The 12588-nt window shown below is 43.1% G+C and overlaps 1 protein-coding gene across 2 annotated transcripts in view; it reads left to right on the top strand.

Moving 5' to 3' along the window:
* PDE6C (phosphodiesterase 6C) overlaps positions 1–12588 on the top strand; it is a 294405-nt gene that overhangs the window by 69485 nt on the left and 212332 nt on the right. For both annotated transcript variants that reach the window (XM_085614976.1, XM_085614975.1), the window contains exons 2-4: positions 2703–2855; positions 2949–3038; positions 10296–10436. In XM_085614976.1, the coding sequence (XP_085471102.1) occupies positions 2703–2855; positions 2949–3038; positions 10296–10436 (384 nt within the window). The remainder of the gene's footprint in view (positions 1–2702; positions 2856–2948; positions 3039–10295; positions 10437–12588) is intronic.

Genomic DNA, 12588 nt, shown 5'->3' with positions numbered 1-12588 from the left:
CTTAGAGTTTAGAGGATAGGGTACTCCTCTGCAAATGCAACGGAGTTCCCTGTCCACTGAACTCTTGATCTGCTTTGTTAGAGGAAGGGTATTACACGAGGTGGAAAGTGTAATATAGTTTTTTTCTGTCTGTCACCCAAGGAAAAACCTAGCAGTGAGGGACAGAAAAAGAAACTAATGATCCCCACGTTCTGGGAGAAAACTCCCAGGGTGTGGGCCATTGGTTTCCATTTTTCTGAAACAAACTCCTGCTTTGAGAGTTTGTTTCTGAAAAACAAAAAAAAGTTAAATGTTTTGTGGATGGCCGTCAAAGCTAACGGCAGCTGTCAACTAAACTTTTTGTACCTTGAAGGGAAATGCTGTGACTTTGGTTCTTTACACGGGAAACAACCTTTACAACGCTGTCATTACATCGCACTACCTTTACATAGCAGTCATTACATCGCAAAATCCTTTACATCGCATGTCATTACAATGCAGCCATTACATCGCATGTCACTACAACGCATGTCATTACATCGCATGTCACTACAACACAGGCATTACATCGCAAGTCATTACAATGCCTACCATTACAATGCATAGTACCCTTACACTATCCAACACTTACCCTACTGTTGCACTCACTGTAATTAGAATAGTAATGTTATACCCCTGCACTATCCAACACTTACCCTACTGTTGCACTCACTGGAGTTAGAATAGTAATTATTACCCCTATACTATCCAACACTTACCTTAAATGCGATGTAAATGAGTTGTAAAGGTATAATGCGATGTAATGGAATCCGTTGTAAAGGTAGTTTCTGAAAATGCGATGTAATGGCATGCGATGTAAAAGAATGCATTGTAAAGGATGTTGCGATGTAAAAACTGCGTTGTAAAGGCATGCATTGTAAATGTATGCGTTGTAACATCATACATTCCTTTACACAGTGCTGGGATTATAGATGAGTTGGCAGTCATCTCTAAAGTTGACAGAGTACCATCAGGATGGCAGAAGTATTGTTCTCCACCATCTCGAAGGCTCGAAAGACACTGTCATACTAATATTCAGGCCCGGAATCATGAAAATGGATTGAGGGGCGACTGTTATTTCTAATATGGCGTGCCAGACCTAAATGGGGAGATCCTTGGGGTAGACCATTAGGTGACATTGTGTGCCCCTTTGTGAGGGGCAAGGAGGGTCTCAAAAACCTGTAATCAAGGACTGACAAACCTTTATGAGTACCCTTAGGCCCCCCTCAGAGGTCAGATTGTTCTACGCACAAATACCCCTTAAGCCCTGATTACAACCCTGGTGCTGATTCCATTTCAGGTGCAGGTTCCCAAGTGAGGTGGTATTTGCCCAAGTGCTAATTGAACATGTGCTATTGGGCATGCCTAATTAATTATGTACAAATTGTCCTCTTGTTGCAAATAGTGTGCAAATCCAATATGAGTACTCTGTAACAGACACAAGCGTTCTAGGGGGTACGAACCAGAAGACCCAAGTATGTTCCAGGGTACACTAATGGCAATGCGGCAGAATTTGCCAACGCAGTTTGCACCAGGTTTAACTTGGTGAAAAACTTTGTACAAGTAGCACAGGGGTTGAACACGTTTGGCGTGCATTTTACAGGTGCAAATTGCACAATTGCTGATTTGCGTTAATGCTCAGTGAACTAATAAATGGGAGTGAAATCTGCACCTGATTTGAATTTTCAGAGCCAATAAGGGTGAAAATAATGCACTTGCTGTACACAAATTCTGTCACTGTTAGGTGCACTGTTTGCACCGGCCGTTTCCATGAGATGCAAACTTCCACACATTGTGGTCAGATAGTAATCCAATTCTGAACACAAACTGCAGTTTGTGGCTAAATCGGGATTAAAACGCCCATCCTTTTCGGGCAAGGGTCAGCAATTTGTACATTGGCAAATAGCACTTGCGGAAATGAGACGATGCTTTCTAAGACTGAGTAGAACACTGTGGTGCTTACCCACACACGTCAGCCTACATCATGCCTTGGGCGACATGCAAGTGCCTGGAACGTGACAGCCAGTTATGGGGGTGTTCTTTCAGCAGTGTCTACGCAAACTTTGTTTGCACAGCCCTAAACTGCACTGTCCTTGTGGATTGATATGTAATCTCACTCTCGCTTTAATGTTATTATGTTGTTATGTTACAGGTGCTTATAGAGCGCACATCCACCAAACAGTCTCTTGCCGCTCGGTAACTGCCTCAGCATGACTCAGAAACGTATTGATAAGCTTGCTTATAGAGTCTTCAACAATTGGCTGAACTTTCCATAGTTTAAAGTGGTCCTAAGTGCCAAAGGCAGAGCGTTCTAGATGCGAGGAGCAGTGACTAAGAGCCTGACTCCACTAGTCCCACTCCGTTGAATGGGGGGATCACTAGATAGTGTAGATGAGTGGATCTAGGATCCCTACAGGGGGAATACTTGTGGATCCGAGATTTAATAAAAGCTGGACTGTTTATGTGCAAAGCCTTGAATGCCATGCTATCAGTCCATGAGGCTTTACCTAAGTACCACGTGCTCTCTAACTGAATATGTGTATGTAACATCAGCTCAAGGTGAGAACATTATGTCTGCTGGAGCAATTGGAACGGGTTCAATGAATGATATTGTCAGATGACTTCATGAAAAGGCTGTGCAAAAATTATTTTACAAAGACTCCCAAATGTTTCTTTTGTTTCAGAATACCCATTTTTCTGACTTTGCAGACAAACAAACTGGTTATAAAACAAATAATTTGTTGTCAACCCCAATCATGTACGGAAAGGAGGTGCTTGCTATCATGATGGCCGTGAATAAATTAAACGCTCCTGCCTTCTCCAAGCAGGATGAAGAGGTAAAGGTCTTAGCGATGATAAGCCAACCTTATACATTTTATCTGAGAAAGTCTGGGCCATTCAGATTCACATATTTCTTTTTATGTTTGCAGGTGTTTGTGAAATACCTCAGTTTTGTTTCCATTGTCCTTAAACAGTATCACATCACCTACCTTCACAATGTGGAGTCTCGGAGAAGTCAGGTAAATCTATCTATCTATCTATCTACCTACCTATCTACCTACCTACCTACCTACCTACCTACCTACCTACCTACCTACCTACCTACCTACCTATCTATCTATCTATCTATCTATCTATCTATCTATCTATCTATCTATCTATCTATCTATCTATCTATCTATCTATCTATCTACCTACCTACCTACCTACCTACCTACCTATCTATCTATCTATCTATCTATCTATCTATCTATCTATCTATCTATCTATCTATCTATCTATCTATCTATCTATCTATCTATCCATCTATCCATCCATCCATCCATCCATCCATCCATCCATCCATCTATCCATCCATCCATCCATCCATCTATCTATCTATTTGGCTGTCATTATTATTATTAACATGTTTAAGGCCATACTATGACTGTGTCCTGCAAATGTATTTATAGCAAATTGTATCCAATTCTTAGTTAAGGCAGGACATTCAACAGTCAAATCAAACTTGCTTTGAAATCAATTTTTTTCAGAGCCTGTGTAATATTATGGCGACCAAATGTGCGTTAGAGGAGTAAATAACAATGCAATCCCCCTTCTCTCCAGCCAAGAAACTCTCCTCACTAGGATAATTTTCTGTAATGCGCAGTTGCTACTCAGCTCCCCCAAGGATGTACATAACCAGAGTATAGCCTTTTTTTTAGTTGGGTCTGGGTTTCAGTTTGGCCATGGTGCAGGGTTGGTAACATTTTTAGAATGATCACCAGCTGGCCCGCCTTTGGTGGTAGCTGAAGGACAGGCTGCAGAATAGGTTGCATATTATCAGGAATACTTTCAACGGCTAGTAGAAGGGTAGGATGTGGACTTCTTATATTAACCTGCAAAGACAGATGGTGTTTAGCGGCTCCTCTACTATGGCGGGGGGAGCGTCCCCCCATGCCAGCACCCTCTAAATCATGAAAAATAAAACAATAATAAAACGGTTTTAAAATCAGTTTAATTATCATATTATTTTCCCTGTGTCGAGTCTTGGGGGCGGGGCCACAGTGATGACAGGCACTCTGGGGAGAGGGATATGCACTTCCTTCACCACACATGACGGTTTGGCCGACCGTCTCAGGCCGGCCAAACCATCATGCGCAGTGAAAGTTCTCTCCTATCCAGCAACGCAGCTGGGCTGGAGAGAGCAGGCAGACTCACAGTCTGCACTGGAGTGCAATCGAGAGTGCTCAGGCCAATCGTGAAGCTGCTCTCATGCGAGAACAGCTCCAGGATTGGCCGCAGGGCAGGCTGGGAGCCAGTGCCTTCGGACGAGGAGAGGAGCAGAAGAGCATGACGCAATGGAGGGCGGCAGGTATGTTTTTTTATATTTTACATTCATCTCCCTCGTCCCCCTTTCCAAATCCTCGCCCCACCTCTTTTCCCTCACACGAGCCGCGCCTGTTTATCAGCAGCCGTCCTCTTCATAGACTGTACATAGTTTTCCCCAGTTGAAATTTCCAACACCGTCACACTCTCAGAATCTTCATAGTCTCTAGGGCCAGTATTTTATTGATCCTTAGAAGCAATGGTATTTGATGATGCCTTCATACATAATGGCCTGTCTCTAGCTACTAGATCTAGAAGATGTCCTTTAATATCTCTCAATGTCGAATCAATACCAGTGACGGACGCTGCTATTGGATGAATCAGTTTATGAATAATATATTCCATGCTTTTTAAATCAAACTGAGTGCTAAATCCTGTAGCCTCTGCGGGTTTTAAACTATTATGAAAATGTGATTAGGCGGAGCATGGCCTCTTCTCCAACATTTCCCTTCTCTTGTTTGGTCATCTGATTTCCACATTAGCCTTTTAATACAATTTTTCAGCTGCTTCGTACTCTTCTACCTCTTTATTGGGGGCGACCCCATAAGGTCTCTGGCCCCCTGGGACTCACTCTCTTGTACCAGATCCAGCATTCCCTCATAGACACAAGGCCCATTCTTCCCTCTAGCCCTACTTATTGGCTGCAAGCTCTCATCCACCATCAGCACTTTCTCACAAAAATGCCCCTGCGTAGTCTCTGTACTCGCGTGTGAGGGCAAAGGATCCGTTGAGATAGAGCTCTTTGCTGTGACCAATGTTAAAGCTTTTTTGTGGCTTCCAGTCTTTCCACCACATTTTCAATTTCTGTCTGTATTGCTCCCTTAGCGTTACTCAGAGAACTTGTAATTGTACTTGCTAAGAGGCAATCCTTTTTGGCTACAGGTGAGTCAATAGGGGCTGTTAATTTCTTCTTGCCCATGATAATCACTTAAGTTCTACCCGTGCACTTCGAAGGAGAGATGTTTCCTGGAGGCCTGCGAACTTTGAGCCAAAAGGGGGAGCCTAGCCCAGCCTCGTTAGGCCCGTTTGCACCCGGGCGTGTCCCGCACAGCGGGATCCCTCAGGCACTTATAGCTCGAGTCACTCTTGGCCGCTCCTTGCCGCCTGGAAGTATGGGGGACGTAACCCCAACCCAGACACGGTGGTGGCTTGAGTCCTGCCAGGGGGGCGATGAAGGCCAAGTCATCAAAGGCCAAAATGCGGACAGGAAAATGGCGTGATACACACACCCTGAATGTTGTACTTTTACTGGATTGTCTTCCACAGATTGTGTGGGATTCAGGGCTACAGAAGAATGGGTCTCCTCCATCTTGAGATGATGTTAATCTTGAGTTTCCCTCAGTGGAATTAACTGTGGTGTCCTGCAAGATTATAACTGTGACTGCCAATATTTAATTGCAATGTTACACTTTTTCATGAACCACAGTACTATAAGGATTTTCAGTTTTTCTCAGGCTATCCTCACATATTCAGGTAATTTTACCATGGGAGCATTTTGTTTGGGTAAATTCTGTGTTGGAATGATTACATGAAGGTCAATAAGTTTAACCTTAACAATGCCAAACAGAATTTGTATAGGTGGCATGTTTCAAATGATCAACCCACTGATACCTAATTACTCTGCAATACCTTAGCAGGAGCTGACAATCACCACTGATAAGCAGGTGAAAATTGGAGGGTTCATATCCTATAAAGTGCCCTGGGGGTAGAACAGGTATGTGCACCCACGTTTTGCGCCCTGGGAACACTTTGGTATGACAGAAGAGGCCACAGACACTCGTGCAGCCATTTCTGTAATATGAACTGCTCCAGCATTAAATGTGAGCTTGAGTGATCTCAATAGGGGTGTTCCCTTTTTAAGTCTCGCCTGACCCAGCACATGCGCTGAACTGGCGAAATTTTTAGTGAGGGCTTAAAAAAATGCTACTATGGCCGGCCTAGAGCTTGAGTGCATGTGCGCGGGCGCGGGCTGCGCTTGATCACGATCACTTTCATTTTCGCGGCCGCACGGCTGCTTTGATGTTCTCCGTGTGCCAATGCTTGTTTCTGTTTAATACTTCTATATAGTAATGGCGGCACCCGTGCTTAAGCTTAAACATTTTAGGCTTAAGTCAGGTGCTGAGATTGCTTCAAATGTAAAGAAATAGACAATTCTTTACTTTTGAAGCAATCTCGGCACCCGACTTTAGCTGAAGATGTTTAAGCTAAAGCACGGGTGCCGCCATTACTACAGAGCAGTAATAAACAGAAACAAGCATTAGCGTAGCCAATAGGTCTCGCTTTTGGGACCTTATAAGTATTTAGTTATGCAACTGTTGCATGGCTAAACATTTATAAGATCCCAAAGGCGAGACCTATTGGCTATGCCAATGCTTGTTTGATTTGGGTCATGACCCCATGCAATTGAAGGAATCCTTGACCTTTATGCCTGTGGTATATTAAAGTAGAGAGCGCAGGCACACTTACTGTATGCAACATAGAGGTGGTGCACAGTCAGTCCGCCCCTCTGAAGGACCACTTTGGGAGGGAGGCACAGGGGGCCAGGGACCCCACTCATCCACCTACAGGAGCGTGCAGCTACCCCCTTCACCTGTCTGCAGAAGGAACCCTGTCCCTCTTTAAAATAGAGGCAGGGTCACCACTTGCAGTGGAAGGTGCGCTGATGTTTTTGAAACAGCTTGTCCTTTTCATCAATGCACCGATCACACTGTAAGCATGAGTTCCACACCGTGAACAACGCATTTACTGTGATGCGACACACAGTTCCTGTCTGTGTCCAGAACACAAATTTAAGGGTGCACCACTGCACAGAGTGGGACAGTGCACTCTACGAGTAATGCGGACGCAGCAATCTATTTGGATTATTGGGCATCAATTCCCAGTGGCATCTTGAAACATTATCTGCAGTCATTATTGGAGCCTAATCGAATTATGCTAATACAATGGTTGAGCATCTTTTGCTGGGCTTATAATGTCATCAATGGGGGTTGTAAAATCAAGCAGCAAGAATACTAAGACACCCGACAGATTACATACAATCTTGGTGCTTCATGAGATTCCACAGGTTCTTATTACATCTACAGCACCGCCCACACGAACAAGCAAACATTTATATATGTTTTGGAAGGCCCTAGTGATGGGTATGTGGCCTACTAATAAGTGTCTCACATGAGCCAGCCTTGCTGATCAAAGATGCATGTAGATTAAAAAATGTGTTAGGTAATATTACCATGAGTTCCTATGTTTTAGGAGACTTTTACAGGAGACAACTTTATGTATTTATTTGTAGCATAATATAGCCTGACCCATGTGATACAAACATTTTTAATCCACTTGACTAGAAAGTTTTCAAAATCCAAACCTAGTTATACTTGGACAACTGGCTTCAAATCGGATTCAGGTGTGAAGGTTTTAACATGACTGAGTAGTGGGAGCTGTTATTTATCACTTTTATATCACACAATCTACCATTAGTATGGTCTCCACACTTAAATATGCCTCAAATTTTCCAATTTTGTATGAGTGGCACATTGTGAGCACACACATTGGGAAAAGAATGAAAGCATAGTTTTGTACTGAAAGTGTCCCCCTTCTAATACAGAACCAACTCTTGATAGAATGCACACATCCTACAATTTAATACAGGGGTGTGTGTGTTGGTGCATGGCAGCCTAAAGTATGCCAGCGCTGGGAGAGAGAAAAACAGCGTCATAACCTAACAGTAAATATGTCGCTGATTTTCTCTCACCATTTGGTGCAACACAGCACAGCAACTTTGGTTGCCGCTCTGTGTGTACTAACAGTTAGTAAATCTGCCCCCTAGCTCCTAGTAAAGGGAGTGGTATCGGTAGAGGGACTCTGTAGAGTGGTTTCTTGCCATAGAGTGAAGCGGGATGCAGGGCCGGTCGCAGCCATTGGCTTCACTGTAATCTTACCTTTCAGAACTTTCTTGAGAGGCTTTTACTAGACTGGCATCTTTGGACACGATTGGTTCTGATTAATTCATGTATTTTCTCCATTACCTTTAGGCCAGAGGTAAATCTGGTGGCAAAAATTCCTTCACCATTCTACCCTGCTAGTGTCAGAAACATCTGGAGAGGATTCTCCTGCAGATCTAGCCCAATTTTTCCATTACCACCCAACTTTAAAACAGGCCCCACGCTTACAGTGGGCATTGAGTTTACCGCATGCTATAAATGTTTCAAACTGTATCTGACTTGGAAACCTACAACCACCTCCTTGAATGAGCCTTGACCACTAGGCCTGGTTACATTTGGAAAATTAAACGTGCCATGTGGATATCAAACTAGAGTGTAATAACACCCGATACCCTGGAACATTAGAGGTAATTGACTATCACCACCATGGGTGCTGAGTATTAGGTGCTTACTGCCACACCACTGAATTCCCCTTCAACATTTTCTAAGGAACTATGGGGCATATATATCAAACGATTTTGTATTCGCAAACGCTGCGAATTGCAAAAAAACAGCGTTTGCAAATACAAAAATCGCAAAAGGAGATGTATGAGGCATTTCAACCTCGCAATCTTAAGGAATCGCTAAATTTGTGATTTCTTAAGTTTGCGTAAGCATTTAAGAAATCGCAAATTGCGATTTCTTAAATGCAATGTAACACGCACCCAAGTTGTGCGATTTCTCCTTAAGAAATCGCAAATTACCACCAACTTCAAGTTGGTGGTAAATTGCGATTTCTTTGAAATATGCACTTTTTTGCATATTTCAAAGTGCCATGTGGTGCACATACATGCCCTTAGGGCATGTGTGTGCGCCATATGTGCACACATGCTGATTTCAGGGGTGCATCAGGGTGTCATCATGACACCCTTGCACCTTTGAAAATATTCTCAATTTGCGATTAGCAAATAGCGAATCGCAAATTGAGAAGGACTTCCCATTCATTGCTATGGGCCTCCTGACCCATAGGAATGAATGGGAAGGTATTCCTTAATTGCGATTTCGCAATTTGCTAATCGCAATTGAGGAATTTTAAGAAATCGCAAAATTTGTGCGATTTTTTAAATACATCCCGTTTTGCAATTCTCAAATAGCGATTGTCAAAAAATGGCTATTTGAGAATCGCAAATGGAGATGTTGATACATATGCCCCTATATTTTGAAGCAGATCTCGTGCTTATACGGTTTAGCAGTAGATGGCCTCTTACCGTAAAACTGCTGAAAGGTGGTAAAGCACAGTTGAAAAACATGATGACAGTCATGGTTGATATTTTGTTTACGCTGTTTGAATTTTGAAACACAGGGGTCTGTTTGGTCACTTTCAAGGCCTTTGGGTGATTTGCTATTCCTCTGCTGTTGTTCAGTGCATGGTCTTTTCGGGAAAAATATAGACAAACTGTGATGCTCTTTGGCTGCCTCTTTCTGACCATCCACTAAAATTACATATTTGACATGGAGGCTGTAGGTATCTTAAACGGCTGTCATGCAGTACACCCACCACCCAAAAGCAGCCATTTTCTATGTATTTGAGAGAGGCCGTTGAATTGGTACCGTATTGCTTAGACCTGACGTGCATCTTAATCGGATTTTATGAAATGGGGTCCCCTTAATCTGAAAGTCGTTGTGTTGAGGGGTGTTTCACCAGCCGTTGTGTGCAATAATGCATTGAAAGGATCTGCCTGAGGTGATTTCCGACAACGAGAAGCACATTATAGTCATATGCCAACAACATGTATTATCTGCAACTCAGAAAATCTAATAAACATGTTATTGAACAGTCTCTATTGCTTTGATATTTTTCCGCGACGTTTTCGAGCCTTTAGTCACTGTTTTAATAAACGTGGTATTTTACCGAGAATTAAAATAGCCTGAATAAACGGTATATGTGTTGGTTGCAAAATTTTGACTGCTGTACTGTTTTGTTTTCTTTTAAAGATCCTTCTCTGGTGTGCGAACAAAGTGTTCGAGGAGCTCACTGACATCGAGCGGCAGTTCCACAAGGCGCTATACACTGTCCGCATATATTTGAACTGTGAACGGTACTCCGTCGGACTGCTGGACATGACGAAAGAAAAGGTCTCCCTCTCTGAATCACTGGCGTCTCAGCCAGTCGTTTTACTTTATTTATTTACTGTCGCTGCTTTTTGCCCAGAAATATAGCTGAACAGAGCCCTCAAGTCAAGGTCTTTCTTCCATTTGAATAAGGTGGAATTTAAGGGTCGGCATGGAAGCAAAACTAGCTCAAAGCATTCTGAAAAAAAGGGGTTTGTTTGTTTCCCCAAATCCCCCATGTACTATAATAACTCCTGACGTTATTCCGAAAGAAATAACACTGGTGGTAAATTAGTATTTAACGTGGCAGTATGCTAACTTACTACCGGCTGATTGCATTACAATCGGTGGTACAAACTCCAACCCCTGCCTATAGCTGGTGCTAAAGATACAATTTATAGATTACCTAATTTTCTGCTTGCCTACACCTGAGGCGTTATTACTATTAGCAACAGCTGTAAAGTTACCACTTTTTAGCATGCCCTCAAATGTGAATTATTTTTTAATTACGATTTATACCAACACGTACAACGCAATTAAAGAAACTAAAAACAAATATATTAAATTCAATCTAAAGGGTGGTTTTCTTTCCTTATATGTATTCACTTTTTGCAACCCATACAATAAATAACCTAAATATAGCTATGGTAAATGAAAACAAGCATTTACATGGGGAAAAGCAATATCACGGGAGAGCTTTCCAAACAAGTTTATAGAAGACAGTATCAAGGCATTCTCTTTATGCACTAGGCTCATTTTTACAAATGTAAGCAACAATTCCTTCTTTCCTTCTACTGGGCAATATTGCATAATATAACATTTTGCAGTTTTGATGCATAATTGCATATACAAACATGCATATATGTGTATATAGGTTGATGTCAACATTCTCGGTAATCGGAAAATTATTGAGTTAGTGATAATAACAATGTGTATTCAAGCACCTTCAGATAATTCAGTTCATGGTTACGAGTACTCCATAATCTCATTATTTCATATGTTTTTATGAAATAACATATGGGAATCGGTGTTCCCGCATGTTTTTTCTAAGCCTGGGCAACGCGCTACGCTCGCGTAGTTTGCGAAGTTTGCGCTATTTCGCACTACGCGAATTGCATGTGACATCCCGGCGAGACTTTTTCCTCGTTCGCGATCAGCAACATCAAGTTGCCGATCGCGTGCGTGGAAAATTAACCTCCCGGCGAGCCTCTCAACGCAAGGAGGTCAGGTTTCTCATTGCGACTGGTCGCGTATGCTCGTGACCGCTCGCGATGAGAAACTACCAGTCCGCGTTGAGAAAGCTGCCGCTCGAGTAGATGACATGGCATTGTGTTGTAACAACATGGTCGTTGTAACAACCATGTTGAAAAGTCATCGCAGTCTAATGACCGCGATGTAAAAGTTGTTTCCCTTCCAAAGGGCATCCTTATGGGATGCAGTGACCGGGCACCACCTCATATGTGTCGCACAGTCAGTGCGCCGCTTTTACCTCTGTGCCCTCATATATAATATGGTGCAGGTCTAGAGGACATTTGTTCCCTCATGTGCATGGGGTCAGGTTCCCATACAAATAAGTGGAGACCCTCTTGAGGTTGCACTGGTGCACATGTAAGATCAGTGCAATCTATATCACAGAACATGCTACACATGCATCTGCCGCCCTTTCTGTGCAACAAATGTTTCTGAGGGTGCAGAAAGAGGGCACACATGGCCATTGCACCCTGGGTCACTATTTGCACGACCACCACAGGGGGTGTTGATACTTGAAGGGGCTGAGCTGGAGTAGATAACAAGCTCTAAGGGTTGGTGTGAGAGAGCAAATCATGGGGTGGCAGCCATGGACGTCATTTAGGGGCCGCCAGGGGTCGCGCCTGGGACCCCTGAATTGTGCCCTGCAGCCCTTGCACAGGCATTGCAACCCCTGGCATTAGAGGTTGTTAAAGCATTGCCAGGAACCAGTGGCAGCTGGTGGTATTTGAAAGTGGTGAGGCGTAAATGTTGTGGACAAGTACCTGGTGGCGAGTGAGCGTAGCAAGCGAGCCTGACTGTCATACGGAGGATTTGGGAGGGGTCTTGCCCCGCCACTCCCTCACAGAACATTTTGAAAAAAAGATGGGGGCTATTGGTGCATTTTCTTTTTTTTTTTTTTTTTTTTTTTTTTGAAAAAGTTTTTATT

This window comes from Triturus cristatus, chromosome 1_2 (assembly GCF_964204655.1).
Source record: "Triturus cristatus chromosome 1_2, aTriCri1.1, whole genome shotgun sequence".
Classification (NCBI taxonomy): domain Eukaryota; kingdom Metazoa; phylum Chordata; class Amphibia; order Caudata; family Salamandridae; genus Triturus; species Triturus cristatus.
This window is presented reverse-complemented; position numbering and strand designations above follow the sequence as displayed.